An 18,780-nucleotide genomic window follows, 5' to 3' on the forward strand; every position below is an offset into this window, starting at 1 on the left:
AGAAATAAGGATATTGAAGGAAATTATTAGATTAGCTTGATTTCCCCTCTTTTGTACTGGATAAAAAACTTAAAGTTTTGTATCTTATTTCAAAAAGTTTTGCTAGGTGATTTTTAAATACCAGTTTGGGGATAATTCATATTATTTTAGATCTGAATTCTATGGGGAAGTATATTTAAGTAGGAAAAACTTGACAAAAATTTTTTTTAAGTTTTCCTTTGCCCTTAAATCATTACTTAAGATTAAAGAAACAGAATGTGTGTGTGTGTGTGTGTGTGTGTGTGTGTGTGTGTGTGTGTGTGTGTAGCCAAAAAACATGAACAAATGGCATGATAGGTGATGCAGTGAATAAAGTGAATAAGCTTAGGTCAGGAAGACAGGAAGAGCTGAGTTTTAATTTAACCTTAGACATTTTTATTCACTTGCCCTGTGGATAAATCATTTAAACTCTATTTGCCACAATTTACTTATCTGTAAAATAGGGTTAGTAATAGCATCTAACTCCTGGGGTTGTTGTGAAAAATAAATGTTGTAATTATAAAAAGCACTTAGCAACCCACCTGGCACAATTAATTAATGTTAGCTATTATTATGATATATTTTAAGTTGAAAACTTAAGCAAACAAGTCTAAGTATATAATAGTCATAAAATAACATTTCTTATCAAACCAAATATCCCCATTTTCTTCAAACTGGTTACATATAACAAGGTTTCCAGTCTCCTGATGTATAAATGCAACAGAATTTTTCAGTATTCCTAGATGATGGTGTTCAGAAGTGAACACAATATTCAAGCAGTGATCCCAGCAGAGAAGAATGCAATGAAATTTTCAATTCTTTCATTTTATAGCTTCTCTTCTCTTAATGCAACCTAAGACCATAATTTTTTTTGCTTGTCATACTGAACTTGCTGCCCACTAAAACCCCCAGATCTTTTCATATAGACTGTTGCTAGCCACATATCAGTCATTCTTTATTTCTGCAGTTATTTGTTTTTCATTTAAGTATGAGACCTTAAAAAAAAATTAGGTATTTATGCCATTGTTTAAAACATTAAATAGCTTCATAAGAACAGCGATAGATTCTCTAAGACATTTGATTGACTCAAAGTTGAGTAAATATATTATCAACTTTTTTTCTTGTCCATTTACTAATAATAAATCCCTGTCATCTAGTCTACAGTCCTTTATATTGTCCATATTACTTTCTGAAATCTAAATATGCTTTCACAGGATTACATAGTATCAAAATTGGACTATAAATCAGAAGTCTAACTGGATTTCCTACATGAATAAGAAACTTATTTACATTCTTCTTAACAAAGGGTTATCCTTGCCTATTTGTATAAATATGAAGTGATGGTGAATCTTCTCTCTCCTAAGACACCACATTCCACTTTTGGACAGGTCATATTATTAGTGTATACTTATGTTTAGCCAAAATTTACCTCTCTGCATTGCAGAGAGGTACTAATTCTGCCATGGGACCAAACTAAACAAGTAAAACTGCTTTTCCTCTTTATCATCCTTCACTAGTTATTTATACAAAATTTATGTCCACCATAGAATTTTTCTGAATGTTTATTGTCTTTCATGCCCTTATTAAATATAAAGTAGTGGTAGTGGTAGTGGTAGTGGTAGTGGTAGTGGTAGTGGTAGTGGTGGGATGGTTGTTTTTCCCAGTCCCCTCACTATCTTTTATTTCCTTCCTCTGGACATGCTTCTATTTCTTTCTTTGGCATAGCTCAACAAGAACCAATAATATGATACTGCTGCCAAAAAATCAAATTATGTAACAGGATATATTAAAGGCATGGTTTCCAGAAATAGGAAAATATACTTTGTCCTGGTCAGATCACTGATTCTAGGTATCACATTTTTGGAAAAGAAAGCTTCCAGAGGAAGACAACAAGAATGAAAAAATTTAATGAATCCATGTCATCTGCAGATCAGTTAAAGAAAATGGAGATATGTAGCCTGCAGAATACTCAGGAAAAAAATGTTCTTGAATGATAGTCATGTAGAAAATGAGGGGTGGAAAAGAAGCAGAAAAGGGGCAGTGTTCTTTTTGCCCAGAAAACAGAATTATATACAGTGGCTAGAAGTTATCAATAGATAAATTTAGATGTGATAATAAGAAAAGTTTACTAATAAGTAGAGCTATTGTAAAGTAGAATAGGCTGCCTTGGGAGGTTGTGGATTCCCTCTCTTTAATTTTTTTAAATTAAATACTTGTAAATTTAAAGTACATGTAAAAATAATTTTAATGTGGTTTTTATTTTAAGTTCCATATTATTTCCTTCCCTAACAGTCCTCTCCCTCACTAAGGAGGCAAACGTTTTTATATGGTTTATACATGTACAATCATGTAAAACATATTTCCATATCATCTCATGATAGACAATTTGCACCATTGCCTTCTGTCTAGGTACAGTTGTTCTAAATACCATAACAAAGATAAAGTTCTTAGAAGTTACAAGTATCATCTTCCCATGTAGGATTGTTAAACCGTTTATTATGGTTGAATACCTTGTGATTTCTCTTTTATCTTTTTTATGCTTCTCTTGAATCTTGTTCTTGAAAATCAGATTTTTTGTTGAATTCTTATCTTTTTATCAGGAGTGTTTAAAAGTCTTTTATTTTATACTTCCCCCCCCCCCCCAAAGGGTAATATTAAATTTTACTTGGCAATTACGTTGTCTTCTGGAATATCATTCCAGTCCCTTTCATCCTTTTAATGTAGGAGCTATTAAATCCTTTCTTACCTGGTGACTCCACAATATTTGGATTATTTCTTTCTAGCTGCTTGTAGTATTTTCTCCTTGACCCAGAAATTTGGCTTTAATATTCCTTGAAGTTTTCATTTTGGGATCTCTTTCAGGAGGTGAGCCATGAAATCTTTAAATTTCTTTTCTTTCCCCCCCCCCCCCCCCCCCCCAGTTCTAGGATATCAGGGCAGTTTTCCTTAATAATTTCCTGGAATATCATGCCAGGATTTTTTTTTTTTTATCATGGCATTCAGGTAGTCTAATAATTTTTAAATTTTTGCTCCTTTTGTTTTCCAGGTCAGTTCTTTTTCCAAGGAGACATTTCACATTTTTTTCTATTTTTTTTTTCATTCTTTTGGTTTTATTGTTTTTTGATGTCTCATAGTCATTTAGCTTCTACTTGCCAATTCTGATTTTTAGGGAACTATTTTCTTCTTTTCCATTTGAACAATTCTACTTACGTTTTTTTTTCTTCAGTGAATTTTTTTTTACTTTTTTTTTTTTTTAGCAAGTTGTTGACTTTTTTCTTGATTCTCTTGCATCATCCTTATTTCTTTTCCCAATTTTTTTCTCCATCTCTCTTATTTGAAATTAATTTATGAAAGGATATTCTTAACTGCGTTGGTTCAGGAGGGACCAATGTGATGATCTAACTTAATCATATGTTTAAAATATGTCTTATGGTAAAGGTCTGAACTTTGGTAAATTTAAGTAAATAAGTTTATAGCTTTTGTCAAAATAGTCCAGTTAAGACAGGATCAATCAGAGCAATTCAAGATCAAGAGATCAGAGATGAACAAGAAACCACTAAGGTATTTTTTTCTTTTTTCAACAAAAACCTTTATCATAAAATATATATTCTCTCTATCACTCTTTTCTTCTGTGAATCTCCAGTTCTTTGTCTCTGTAGAGACCAGAAAGCAGCATTATTGAATTATGAAAGTTAGAATAATATGTGCATGTGTACATGTATTCTTTTCAATAAATATCCTTGTTCTTTCTAAGGAAAATGAGCTCCTTTTTTATAAAATGAAAGGAATTAGTCCCTCTTAATGACTTTGCTGAACCATGGAATGGACCATTGATAATTACTTCCTTAACTGATTGTCTTTGAGAACAAAAAAGCTTATGTCAGCCACTCTTTTAGGATGATTAGGTTAAACATTTGAAAAGGTAATGTTAAAAAAAAAAAAAGGAAAAAAAAAAAAGCCATGATACAAGCTATTTACTGCTGTTTTTAAGAAAGACCAGATGGAAGTGAAGAGAGAGCATTATTTTGAGAACAAATCTGATAGCTTAAATATATCATTGTTCCCTTAGAGGGAAAATATCAACTTCTTAGGCATAAGAATTTAGAGTCATGTAGGATAATTCATTCAAAACTTTTTCATATATTATGCTCCCTGCACTGAAATGTCCAGCATACAGGAGAATCAGCAGAAAAGTTTTGTTGCTGTTTTTATAAAATACCAATGAACCCAAAGTGTCGAGGAACTTAGGTCAATAGGAAAATCTTTAGTTTTGCTTCTTTGCTTTTTAGCTGAAAAACTTTGAAACCTTGTTCAATTTCCCCTTATCCTTTTGTTTTGTAGTCTTCAATCTATCTTTTACTTATTTATAACTGTAATCACAATTCCACTCTGTTGGCTAGGAATTTTCTTCTTCCTCAGATTTTTTAACATTCTAAAACAATGACCTTAAATTTATTTCTTTTGCTCTTTTTAAAAGTTTTCCCCATCATTCTTTGCAAGCTGTAGTCACTGTATTCAGCAGTATTATCGACTTAAGTTATCTACCTCACCATTTGCCTAAGTTTATCTGTCTCCTTTCTAAATTTCAAAGTAATGCTAACTTACATTTTCCCCCTAAATTTCTTTATCTAGAAGGGATTGTCAGATATTACTTAATTAAAATCCCTCATTTTAAAGATAATCATTATATACCTACCTTTTACCTTTTAGGCATGACAAGAAACATTTGCTAATTATTTAATAAGTATGAGGCATTGTGCTAAGTCCTGTACTTGAGATTACAAGTAGAAGCAGAAAGAAAAATAGTCCTTACTATTAAGGAGCTGATTTTCTATATATATATAGAATCTAATTTTCTAAATATAGAAATCTAATTATTCTAATATAGAATCTAAATTTTCTAAATATAGAAAATTCTCTCTCTCTCTCTCTCTCTCTCTCTCTCTCTATATATATATATATATATATAAAATTAACTAACTAACTGCCCTGGGAAAAGTGCTTTTTGAAAATGCTGAATTTGAAATGTCTCTGAAACACCCAGGTTAAAATATTCATTTACATTGTTATGTTCTGAAGCTCAGAAAAAAGTAGTTCTAAATTTTTGGATATGGGAATCATGATGAATAAATGATAAGATCAAAAACTGTACTAAGACTTAGGGATATAAATACAAGCAATCAATACATTTCCTACCCTCATGGAGCTTAAATTCTAATAGGGAAGGCAACATATAAGAGGGATCTAGAGAAAGGGTTTATTGATAAATTATATAAAAGGTCTGGTTCTGAACAAAACTCATCTATCAGAGCCAAGGGCAGCTTTGAGAAAAGAATCCCAGATCTCATGGTTTGGGGACAAAAATGGTGCTCATAATGCAGGAAGTATAATCTGAAAATGGTAGCTTGGACACCAGGTAGAGACCTAATTCTTGGCAAAATATACATTTTTCTAGAAATTTGAGGGCAAAAATGTGGCTTAAGGGAAAGTTAGGTTTTAGTGGATTTTTTTTTTTTTTTACAGGATATAGACAAGTATCGTTGAAGGTTATAGGGAAAGAGCATATGTATATACGTATTTACACATCTATAAGTATATCTTTTGAATTCCACTAAAAGCTCATAGGATTTACAGTAGTGTTTTCAAGGAACAATGAGATTGTTATAACATGGGAAGAAATTGTTCCCTGCCCAGGAAGTATTATATAGTGATTTTTTTTTATATTTGTATTCCTACCACCTAGCTCAGTGCCTTGTACATGGTTTAATGTTTGTTGAATTAAATTGGATAGAAAGTCCGTCATTCTGAATTTCTCAGTTTAACCAATAAAGAGTTGGTTTGGTTCACTTTTAAGTCAGAGGAGATTGGATTTTATTGATCACATTCGGAAAATTGCCCAGTATTTTCAGTGAACAGATGTTAGTCACTTTTTCCACCATAGCAGACTCAAGGTGTTTTCTTATGGAGCTGTAAGACTTAATGTCATGGAATGCTATGAATTCAAAAGAATTAAGATTAGAAATAGCCCAGTGGGCCAGTAGAAAGACAATGATATGTGTAATGTATGAGTAAACTGTCACATGTTATTGGTGAGAAATATATTATAAAAGATATGAATGACGGCAAAGGTAAGCCACAAATTATGTAACCAGAATGAGAGACAACATATGAATAACTTGGGTGTGGTACATTTGGATACCTGAACTACTGAAAGACTTCTAACTTGTTAAGAAGATCCTCTGTGGAACATATATGATAAAATATAGCATACAGGGTTAGAAGTAGTAGAAAAGGTTTTATTTATATAAATGGAAAAGTGAAATCAGAGATGGGCCAAAGGAGAAATGAGGATAATAATACTTAGAATATTTACATCCACGAGATAAGAAGTTTTGTGGTTCAAGATACATGGTATGTTAGAAAGAGTACTTAATTAAAAATCAAAACACTTGAATTTGAAATTGTACCTCTGCCATTTATCTGTCTAATCCTAAGCAGGTAACTTCAACTTTGTTTTGTTGCATTCAGTTTTCTCTTACATAAAATTAGTATTAACTAAGATGAACTTGTAAGATCCCTTTCAGTTTTTACATCTTAATATAATTTATATGATGGAATACCTAACTATACAGCACTAGGTATGTGTGTATATGAATGTATATAAAATATATTTTCATGTGGCTTAGTTTAATTAAATATAAGGTTAATCCTTGATTTCATCAGCTGCTTACATCTGTTTTCTAGTAATGCTAGACTATCCAAACAATTCCAAAGCCCTGTTTTGTCACATTATTTAACACATCATATGAAATTTTGTTTGTACTTTTAGAATTAAATCTAAAAGTTATGTAGACAACATATGATTAGCAGCTTACTGAAATTAGTTATTTGTATTAGAAAATGAGGCTTGTCATTTTTATGTTGTAAATGGGAATCCCCATTTGTTTCTTTTAATTATTTTTAATTAAAATTAGCATTTACACTTAAGATTCATATTGCTTTTTGAAATTATGTAAATTGCATTTTGTTCAGATTTTTCTGATTTATTGCTTGTCTCAAATATATAAATAGATATAGATACATATAGACATACATTTATATGTATACATACATATGTTTATATTAGAATAACCCTGAAAATAATAGCATCCTTAAAGTAAGAAATATTCAACTTAATACTTTAAATATTTCATTGCAGGAACATTGACTTAAAATGACATAGGAAGTATTGTGCTTTATTTTTATGTATCAGACTTGAAGGAATAGTTATAATATCCTTATGTGAATAAGGAAATAAACTCATTTTGTTTGTGACCCTTTAAGTCATCATCTGTTAAATATATTGCTGTGTACCATATTCAATAGGTTTCTATAGCAAGAAAGACTGAAAGAAGTCTTCATGCATCTTGCTGTCATGTTAAATCTCACATAATTATGGGTCATTTGCCTGGCTTCTTTGGTAATTAACAGTTTTAATTGCCTCTAGTTCCAGTGAATTGGTTTAAGTTTTTCATTATGAGGTATTTTCTTCTACAATAATTATCAGCTTCCCTTATACAGTGAATTTTGAGTCAATATGGAAGTCACTTAGGGTCTCTTTGCGTAAATCACTGAAGGCCATTTCAAGATGCCATGATAATACTGTCCTGTCAATTCTTTTAATTAGACTCCTGTAAAAAGTAGCATATATTACAAAGATATTCTTGCTGCCCCACAAAAAGTGTAGGATTTTGCCACACAGTGTATAAGTGTTCTCATTAAATTCCATAAACCACTTTGACTTTAGATTTCAAGATTATTATTCTGGTGTAAAATTTTTTGAGAATTAAAATGCAACTTATATTTCTACTCAGTGATATATAAAAAAGATCAGATGATGCAAAGAATCTAATCTTTATGTATTAAAATCAGTCATTAAATGGGAAGTATAATTCTTCCCATCTCCAACCCTCACTCATAACAGCAGTGTTATGAAGGAATCCAATCTATAAACAAGGTTATACATATGTAATGCAGCTAATTTAAAGTGATAACAGATGTAAAATGACATTTTTTTCTAATAGTACAAAGAAACGTGAAAATAGAATTATGTTGGCCCACTAGCAGCAAATTATTAAGATTTGCCTTATTAGATAGACCACCAAAGACAGAAGATCTTTTTGTCGTTTTACTTGATTGGTTTTAAATGGCTGCTGACAGATTGATGAACATAGAATCAGGATTTTTAAAAGATAAAGAAAAAAAAGCTTTTTGTCCTGTATTGAAGTTCTTTGCTGCATATAAATAAAACATACACTATAATATGAAAACGCTATCTCACAATAAAATTTTCTTGAATGAAAGATACAGGAGACTCTTTGAGGTTCTTAATGTCTCTTTCAGGGTTGCTAAATTGTGGAATTTCAAACACTGGATATTTCCCAAAGAAAAAGGAAGCAATGCACTCTGGTATAGTTGACTCATTCATTTGGCTTTCAACCCCAATGAATGTAATTGTAAGTCTGTTTGTGTCAATGTTGATTTTTACTATTTAGTAAATCAAAATCAAATCACCAGATAATCACTGAGGGCCTGCTTTAGACAAAAGCACTGTAACATTTCTGTGACCTTGCTGATCTACATTAAAACTGCTCCTGACAAAATGATTAGAATAATATTGGCTTGTTTTCATAATGTTTTACTTGGGGTATGTAGATATTATCTTATTTCATCATCATAACAATAGTGCTATTAGTATTCATATTTTAGGCTCAATATTGAAAAATTATCCATGCATATGTTTTGAAAAGAAAAAACTTTAATAAAATAAAAGTATCAAAATTTTAGGGTTGAAAAAATGGAAATTACAAAGGGTTAAGTGATTTGCCAGGGTCAAAAGAAAGAGAATGTTTATAGCCTTACTATCTAGTTTTTGGCTCTGAAGTGATTTTCATTCAGGGACTCTACTGGTGACTGCTTCTCAAGAAGCACTATTTCAGAAAGGGCTTAATAAGCATATTTTATTTCACTTCTTACTCTCCAGTCATTTCCTCCATAGCCTTGCCAGCTGTTTTATCTAAGTGTGGGTACCTTTTCCTCCCCAACCTTCTACTGTGAAGATCGCATATTTTAAAATCAGCCAGAGTCAGGAATTCAGGTTAGGGGAAAATCGTCAGTCTTTATTCTCAGTGAAGAAGGATCAGAAGTGGAAGAGAATGGGCAATAGCAATGTGTGTAGCTGAGTCAAGAAGCTAGCTAGAGCAGCAGCCACGCGACCAGCAGCTAGGAGTATTGGACCCAGGCCCAATCTCTCCCAGCTTCTCTTCCTGTCTCTCTCTGCCTCCACCCACCAAAATCGTCATTTCCTATACAACACATCTGGACTTGCATGGAGAGTGGGCAGGGACCATTCTTTATCCAATCATGTATATTAATAGAGTATAGCCCAATTACTATTTAGCCTCATGTACTTGGGACCTCAGTGCATCAACTCAAACCTCAGCCCATTACATTCTACCTTAGTTAAAAAAAAAAATCAGATCAATTCTGCCATTGTTCCTGGATGGTGTATGTCAGTATATCCCTCCCTTAAAATCCCATTCACTACCTTAGATAACTTGCAGTACCAGAGTGTCCTGCTGGATTCCTAACTCTCTTACTGTGTTGTTCTCACCATTAGAATGCAAGCTTTTTGAGGACAGGTATTGTGCTTTCTTTATGTCTCTATCCCCACTGTTAGCACCGTACTTAACTCATAGCAAATACTGTATAAATGCTTTTTCATTCAGTTGTCTAAGGCTATATTCGAACTCAGGTTTCCCGACTCCCAAGTCTGTCCCTATAGCTAATGTACCATCTCACTATATCCGTTTTGATGATTATTTCTAAAATTAAGCAATCAAAAGTGACTTTTGCAGATTCTTTTAATGACAGAATTTAATGTTAGGATAAATACAAATAATAAAAGAAACATTTTCCTAATAATAACTCTCATGGATCAATTATCCTTTCTTTGTTGATTGTTAGGATGTTCATCCTAATCTCTTTCCTAATCTCCAATACCTCTAATTTATTATTGTACTTTCTTTTGTATCTTAGACAATTGGGGTTAAGTGACTTGCAGATGGCCACACAGCTAGGAAGTGTTAAATGTCTGAGGCCAGATTTGAATTTAGATCCTCCTGACTTCAGGGCTGATGCTCTATCCACTGTGCTACCTAGTTGCCCCAATAGCAGTCTTTAAAAAATATATATTTTTAGTCATAGGCAACCCAGTTTCATTAACTGTTGTGCCATTAATAATTTCCTTAAATGTAACACACTTCACATAGAAATTAGTTTTTTCATTATGATCAGATTATTATACTCTAAAATTTTCCACTTGCATGGAAAATCCTATGCTAGTCTCATCCTAGTAGATTGTTAACCATTCCCTGCTCTTGATATTCCAGATCATGCCTCTTAGCATTTCTGAAGTCTTTCTCTGTTCATTTAACTTCACTTCAAAGAAACATTCAAATAGTAAGCACTGTGAAAATGTTAGCTGTGTTTATTATTGTTGTTGTTACTCCTATTATTCTGTCATGGTCCAACTCATAAGTCATTTTCTCAGTGGTACTTCCTCATTTCTTCACTCCCCTCCATAAATTACTTTGTATTTACTGATCTTTGTACAGTCTATCTTCTCCCATAGACTTAATTTTTGTCTTGGTAGCAAAGTCCTTTTTTTACCCATTAGGTTCCTGATCAATTTTAGTAAAATTAGCTTTTATTGTGCTAGCTACTAAGATTAGAAAACTGCAATAAGAAACAATCAGTACTATTTGGAAGTAAATTACAATGACTGTATTTTATCATATAGTATACTTAGTACTATACATAAGAATTGTCTATTCTGAAAATTACATAGAGTGACTATTTAAAGCCAGAAAGTTTCACTCAGCAATTCAGTAAATGCCCGTGTTGCCTCCTACTTGCCCAAGCAGGTTTCTGAATTACTTAAGAAAATTTAAAATAGGGAAATATATTAAAACAAATTATATTTTTGCATGTAAGTATGTTAAGGCAAATGAATCCAAAATAGTCAATACTAATAATAAGGAAGAACAAATAATATTTGGAAGTTCAATAATTTGAAAAAAATAAAACAAAACATCAAATTTCTTTTATGTGTAATGCACTGTGCTAAGCAGTGGACACACAAAGCAGTAAGCATTTATTTTGTCTATAGTGTTCCATGCATTGGCCAAGTAAAAGGTACCAAAAAAAAGCAACATCATCAAATCTTGCCTTAAAGAGCTTAATCTACTGAGGAGAACTAGAGAGATAGATAAATACATACAAGAAATTTGTAGAGTAGATGAAATGTTAAGTCAGAGAGAAGGTGCTAGCATCTGGGGATACTTGGGAAGGCCTGCTGTAGAAGGTGACATTTTCCCTGGCTTATTGAAGCAAGAAAGAGATTCTTAAAAGTTGGAAGTGAGTGTGAAACACATTCTAAGTCTAGGGAAGTAGCCAACCAGTGCAGAGACACTGAGATGGAAGGTAGAGCATCCTGTATGAGGAACTACAGGTAGACCTTTCAACTATAATATAGAACGTATAGAGTGAAGTAATATATAAGAAGATCAGGAAGATAGAAAGGGATCATGTTATAAAGCGCTTTGAGTAAATAAAAGATAAGGCTTTTACTTTGTGCCAGTTATGGTACTAAAGGCTAGGAATACAAATACAGAGAGGCTATCCTTGCTCTCAGAGAACTTACATTCTAGATTTGTTGTAGAAAAGAGATGCTATATAGATAGAAACGACAAGCAACTAATTGGATATGTGAGATAAGTGAGAGTAAGGCATGGAGGATGATACAAAATTGTAGGTATGGATAATTGAGAAGATAGTGTTGCCTTTGGCAGTTTTATTGATAAATTCAAAAGAGGAGAACAGATAATGAAATTGTGATACCCTTTCAAAATAAGGTCTACAGTAATGGTCTAAAACCTCTTCTGGCCATTCTTCCCTCTCCCTTCTACTGCAGGACCAGAGTTTGAATATCAATTAGTCATCAATTCTCCCCAGTGTGAATCTGCACCAGTTCTCAGAGTAATCTTCAAAAATTCCTCCCCTTTCCCAATACCTGGCCCTGTTTGATACAAACAGTAATCCTGAATCTATCAGGTTTACTAGTTTTGGTACCCTTTTCACAGGACCAGAGCATACCTGACCATTTTCCAAACACCTTGACTGCTTCTTTTTGTAAGCTTTTTTCCTCAATAAATCTAATTTATTTAATTTATATCTCTTCTGACTATATTCTTTTGTCTTTTATGATTCCTTACACTGAAACTTGGAATTCCAAACATGTTTAAACTGCAATTCAAACTATGTTGAATTGATTTAGAGCTTTATGTTTTTAAAAGCACTTTGATATTGCCTCCTTTTGAACTTGCATTATGCATTAACTGTTTCATACTCCTTGACTTTGAAGTTTTAAGAATTTAAAACAGACCCATATAAACTTATGTACATAATATATATATATATATGACATGAGAAAAAAGTGGAAATTCTCAAAGAATAACAACCAATTAAAATGTTTTGATCGTGTCTTTTGTATATGTTTTGATACTTTTTTTGAGTATTTTAAATTGTTTGATACTTTCTACTTACGACCTTTTAACAGAATTAATTAGAAGTAAGGAAAATCCCCCATGTAATAATTATGATTAAGGAATAACTTTTTTAATTAGAAATCTAGGTAACATAATATATTTATAACTCTGGGCTTGGAATCAGGAAAACCCGAGTTTGAATCCTGCTTCAGACATATTAGCAATGTGATTCTGGCCAAATCAAGTAACTTTTCACTATCTCAATTTGCTCATCTATAAAATAGAGGTAATAGCGCTTTTGTTGTGAAAAATGAGATAATATAACTCTGCAACCTTAAGTTATATATAAATTGCTAGCTATTATTATTATTTACATTATCCACTTAACTAATTTGACCCATTTATGGATGTGCTGTACAATATATAAGCATCATTTCCAGAGATATAATTGTATAGCTGATTTTTTTGGTTTTATTTTTAGAAAACTAACTGCCTAGCAACCACAAATCTTCAAAAGACTGAAAGAGGATTTATTTTTTTTAGTTAAATTAGGTAACTAATTTTTAGGGTTGTTTTAATTAAACTTGTCTCTGATAACTTAGCAAATCAGAATAAACATGTAAGAGAAAAATAAAATCTTTTCAAAAACTGTCACAGGTAAAAATCAGAATACTTCAGTAGGCTATGAGAAATAGCTGGTTTTTCAAAAATAAAGTTTGATAAAATGTAAGAACCAAGAGACACCTTTGACAAACACTGGAAATAATTAGGAAAACTTATTAAAACCAGTCTGCTTTAAGGACATCATGATTTCAAAGGGCTGATATCCCTTTTTTTTTTCAGATTTACATTCTATCCTTGAATGTACATCTCATCCTCTCCATTAATTTCATATCCAGTGTGATTTTGTTTTCCTATAAATCTCTAATAGAGTCTATTCAAATGTTCCAGAAGACTTAACTCTAACTTTGAAAGCCCTTTATAACCTGACCCCTTCCAACTTTTCCAGTCTTTTTACACCTTGTTTCTTTCCTTGTTCACTATCCAGTAGCAAGCACAATACTCCATCTCCAAGCTCCATGAATTTTCACTGTAGTTTCTTCTTCATTTTTTCCTGTTGGGTTACCTGACTTCCTTCAGACTCCAGTTAAATTACCACCTTCTGAAAAAATATTTTTCTGATTGATCTCCCTTAATAAAATACTGGTACTTTCCCTCTAAGAATATTTCTAATTCATCTGTATATATGTATCTTGTTTCTAAGGTGCCATCTTCAATATTAGATTATGAGCTCCTTAAGAGCAGGGACTGACTTTTGCTTTTCTTTGAATCCCTAAAGCTTAACACAGTGCCTAGCTCATATTAGGCATTTAATAAAAGCTAGTGAATTTGACTTCCTTCAGCATCTAGTGACACCAATGTACTATTCGGCCTGTAATATAAATTATATCAGTCCTTGATAAATGACACTTTATTCTATTTATATTTACAGTTTTTTTTTTAACAGTAATATTATATAGCCTACTTAGGATCATAGATTTTGACCGGAAGGATTTTAGATCCACCTAACATAGTGTCCTCATTTTACAAAGAAAAAACTGAAACACTGGTGGTTAAGTACTCCATAATCCCCTACCTAGAATTAGGTCATAATCACATGCCTTTTCACTACCCTTGCAGGTATGATATATATATTCCATTTTTAAATCTATTTTTTTTTCTGAGGCAATTGGGGTTGCAGATGGTCACACAGCTAGGAAGTGTTAAGTGTCTGAGACCAAATTTGAACTCAGGTCCTCCTGACTTCAGGGCTGGTGCTCTATTCATTGCCCTGCCTAGATTCCCCTATTCCTTTTGTTTTTAACTACAATGGTCTCAGGATAATTTGGTTTCATTGTATATAGAAGCCAAAACTCAGAGAGTATTAAATAGAATGTCCAAGGGTCATACACCTTATTGACAGTGCTGGGATTAGAATTTCATTCTTTTAATGCAATTCTGGTGTTCCTTTCACCTCCTCACCATTAATTCCAAGTCAGCCAGTATACTTACAGGACTATACAGATCCTGTGTTAAGTGATAGGGTTACAGAGGAAGACAATAGTTTCTTCTTTTAAGGAGATCACAGTCTTATAGGGGAGATAATACATTGGCAAATTCGGATAAATTGGATATAATCAGTAGAAGGAAAACATGGGCATTAAGGGGAATTGGGGATGAAAGGAGACAAGGAGGTCAGGAAACAGATAAGGAGAGAGAGAATGCAGAGTTACACTAAGGATTTGGTGAGCAGGATCTAGAGAAGGGCAGGGAAAGGGGTAAGTTATAAAGGATCAAAAGGATAGGAGGAAGCTAAGTAATGAAAAGCAATGAACTCCAAAGAAGAGGACTTTATATTTGATATTAAAGATCATAAGGGAACCCTTGGAATTTAAAAGGGGGGAAAGGGAAGACCAGTGTAACATGGTTAGACCTGTGCTTCAGTTTGATGTCTGAATGAAAGATAGACTGAAATGGGGAAAAACTTGAAGCAAGAAGACCAACAGGCTAATGTCATAGTCCATAGATGATGATGGCCTGTACTAGAGTGGTAGCAGTGTTGAGGAATAAAAGGCTACACACACACACACACACACACCAGAGATATTAGGAAGGTAAAGTAAATAAGACTTGGAAACCATGCAGGCATTCAAGATGATACCTAGACTTCACAGTAAGTTTATTTATATATTTCTTGAGATGCTTATTAGAGGACATTTGGGTAAATGGTAGCTAATAGGAAGGAGTAGTGAGAAGTATGATTTTACAAATTTTCAGTCACTAAATATGTGGGTAGAAATGGAGAGACAAGAAGAGATAAAGATGGAAAAAACCTTACCACTAACATCAATCAAGAATTCTCTTTTATTTAAAAGGATTTGGTCAAATCTAGGCACCATCCAGGTGTCTCAGTCAGAAGAGCATTGGGCCTAGAGTCTGGAAATTCTGAGTTCAAATCTAACCTCAAATACTTAGTAGCTGTGTGATCTTTGGCATGTCACTTAATCTCAATTTGCCTTAATCTACTGGAAAGGGAAATGACAAAACTTATCTTTACTTAAAAAAAAAAAAAAAAAAAAACATAGACTAAATGAATGAACAACAAAAGTCAATCTGCCTCATATTTATATCATGCTTTTAGATTTAGAAAAAATTTTCCTTTACCATATCCTTTTGAGACAGCTTAATATGATGTCTATTTTATTTATAAAGTACACTACATTTACTTTCTAGCTTTAACTTTTCACAAGCTTTGCTGGAAATATTAAAAAAACAGATTTATAGAATAGAAATATAATTAGAAGTGCACATGTGTAACCTATATTGGGTTGCTTGCTGTTTTAAGAGGTGGGTAGAGAGGGAGAACAATTTGGAATAAAAATCTTTGCAAAGGTGAATGTTGAAAACTATCTTTGCATGTATTGGAAAAATAAAATGATATTTTTAAAAAAGAAAACTAGATTTCATTGTAAACCATTTGTGTTGCCTATAAAGTCATAGACAGTAGCCAGTTTCCTATTTTAAGTATATCTTAATCAGAAATTCACAGAAACATTTACAGCAGAACATTTACTAGCTTGATGATGAAAATCATTTTAAATGTGAATTTCTAAATGAAAAGAGGACAGGAACTTTTAAATTCCTTTGTGTCAGTAATCCCGATAATAAAATGGATATACGTGATAAACCAAAACAGATGCTGCACATGGGCACTGAATTTTTGTGCTAATGAGATTTTTGTTGCATAACCCTGGCAGGACAAGCAACTCAATTTTTAAACAAAAAACACCCTAACCATTTAATTTTCATACTATAGTGCATAAAACATTAACAACCCTGAAAATATTCTATATTTTTGACATATGAAATTTTCATCACTTCCTCCCATGCCTGTAATGTTCAATTATTGATGAACAGATTTTTGTTTTTTTAATATAATAGATTTCTGACTGAGAATTACTGATATGACCTAAAACCAGCTAAACAGAATTTCAGACTGGTCAGACAACAATATATATTAATTCTTAAGAACATTGCCAGTTGTTTTAACTGTCTATTTTTGTACAATAATGATTATGATGATGATGCGGGTAATTATGATGATGTTGGTGATGATTATAAAGATGGTGGTGGTGTTAATGTTAATGATGATGATGATAAAAACTGAGTTTAAATGTCCCATCACATAAAAAGACTTAGTAACTTGTCTTTCTGTTTTGATTCTTTTCACTACAGTGCCTTGTATTTGAAGATGCTCCAAATGGAGTTGAAGCAGCACTTGCCGCTGGTATGCAAGTGGTTATGGTTCCAGATGAACAATTAAACCCAGAACTTACAAGAAAGGCAACCTTGGTGCTGAAATCACTGGAGGACTTTAAGCCAGAATTGTTTGGTTTGCCACCATATGATTGACAGATAATCTAATGATAGTCTGTTTTGTGCCATTACTCTTCTATTTTTATCTTGGATTTTTTTTTCCATTTTAATTGTGAATTGTAAAGAAAATTAACATATAATCAAAAAATTTCTTCGCCAAAAATTTAGATATTCTTCCCACCATGTCATGTATTGTAATTTCCAAGTAATTCATTGAATTTATTTTGTTCTGACTTTTAGTTTGAGAAGGAATAAACAATGGCAATAGCCAAGATGATTCCACGAGCAAATCATAATTAACATTTTAATAATAAGTAGTTGATTATACTAAAATGAAAAATACCCAGTTATCTGTGATTTATGTTTCTCTACCAAAGAAAGATCATGTTTTTGCTCAGAAAATATTCAATAAAATTGATGAGGATGATTTATTTTAGTAAATGCCAAATTGTTATTAAAAATAAACTTTAAAAAATGCTATGTGTGTCTTGATAGTTTTATTATCAATAAAATTCATAACTTGCCTTGATAATCCTCTACCTGAAGTTTTATTCTTGTCCACTTTACTGAATATTTTCTACCTCAATATTTCCCACCTTATCAGAGTGAAAATGTTTTATTTCTTGTCTTGGATTTAGAGTCCAGAAAACCTGACTTCCCACCCCAGGCCCTTAATAGTTGTGTAACCCAGGGCAAGTCATTTAAGTTAAATGTTAGACACCTCATTAAGACATTTCCTAATTGGGAGAATGTTCTCTATGCTTATGCTATGTAGTTCATTGCCAAGGACGCTAGCTCTCTGAAACTACATAACAAAGTTTAAATTTAATCTACATTATTAACATTTTATCCATTACTTTCTTGAGTCTAATAATCAACAAAACAAGAGGATTCGTTTTTACATTAGCCAATTTCAAAAATAAATGCTCTTACTAAAAATTTAATAATTGGTTCTCTACATTGTTGAAGCTGTCTCCAGCATATCCCTGGATCATCCTTCCCATATTTCCCATATTCAGTGTATAAAATCATGGTCATCTTTCAGGCCAACTTAATATTCTTAATGTGCTTTATTTTTACAGATTTTTTTTCACAGGACACATGGACATAGATCTCATGATGTAACACACAGGGTGATTATAATTTCACAGATTTTACAAGAGAAGCTTTGCTTCTCAATAAATAATGTTCCCTTTTAAAATGTTTTAAGAGATGGAAGACTCATTAAGATAAATGTGTATCTTCTTGAGTTAAGTATTTTGACAAGGATACCATTCACATGGACAGATAAGATGTCACCTTTTAAAATAGATATCATCTTTGCTAAGAAATTAATAAAATATAGTTAAGATCTCAAAAGGACAGGATTTCCATGAGTAACTGGAAAATAACAGTGCTATGTCTAGCAGCATAGGGATGCAAAGAAGTAGGGCACTGTACTCTCCTTTTCTCTTCTAAGGATCCTATTGTCTCTGGATGATTCCATATAGTTAAGATGAGGTTCCATCCTAATCACCTAAAAAAAGAGTCAGTTGAAATATTTTTTTTCCTTTATTCTTTAGCTCATTGCTTTCAGAGCCTCAGATTCCTGAAGATGAGACTTCCTTGCCTTATATGCTTTACTACAGGAAGAGAGTAACTCACTTTTTTTTTTCCTGAGGCAATTGGGGTTAAATAACTTGCCCAGGGTCACACAGCTAGGATATATTGAGTGTCTGAAGGCAGATTGGAACTCAGATCCTCTTGACTTCAGGGCCAG

General features: G+C 32.4%; 1 protein-coding gene across 2 annotated transcripts in view; it reads left to right on the forward strand.

Annotated features, from left to right (window-relative positions):
* The window catches only part of PUDP (pseudouridine 5'-phosphatase), a 143,949-nt gene extending 126,450 nt beyond the window's left edge, over positions 1-17,499 (forward strand). The window contains exons 3-4 of one of the 2 annotated variants that reach the window (XM_023500351.2): positions 8,401-8,513; positions 16,881-17,499. In XM_023500351.2, the coding sequence (XP_023356119.1) occupies positions 8,401-8,513; positions 16,881-17,057 (290 nt within the window). In that variant the 3' untranslated portion in view covers positions 17,058-17,499. The remainder of the gene's footprint in view (positions 1-8,400; positions 8,514-16,880) is intronic. The other variant, XM_003765596.4, reaches the window with a different exon arrangement.
* Positions 17,500-18,780: the final 1,281 nt, after the last annotated feature.

Source organism: Sarcophilus harrisii, chromosome 3, assembly GCF_902635505.1.
Source record: "Sarcophilus harrisii chromosome 3, mSarHar1.11, whole genome shotgun sequence".
Classification (NCBI taxonomy): domain Eukaryota; kingdom Metazoa; phylum Chordata; class Mammalia; order Dasyuromorphia; family Dasyuridae; genus Sarcophilus; species Sarcophilus harrisii.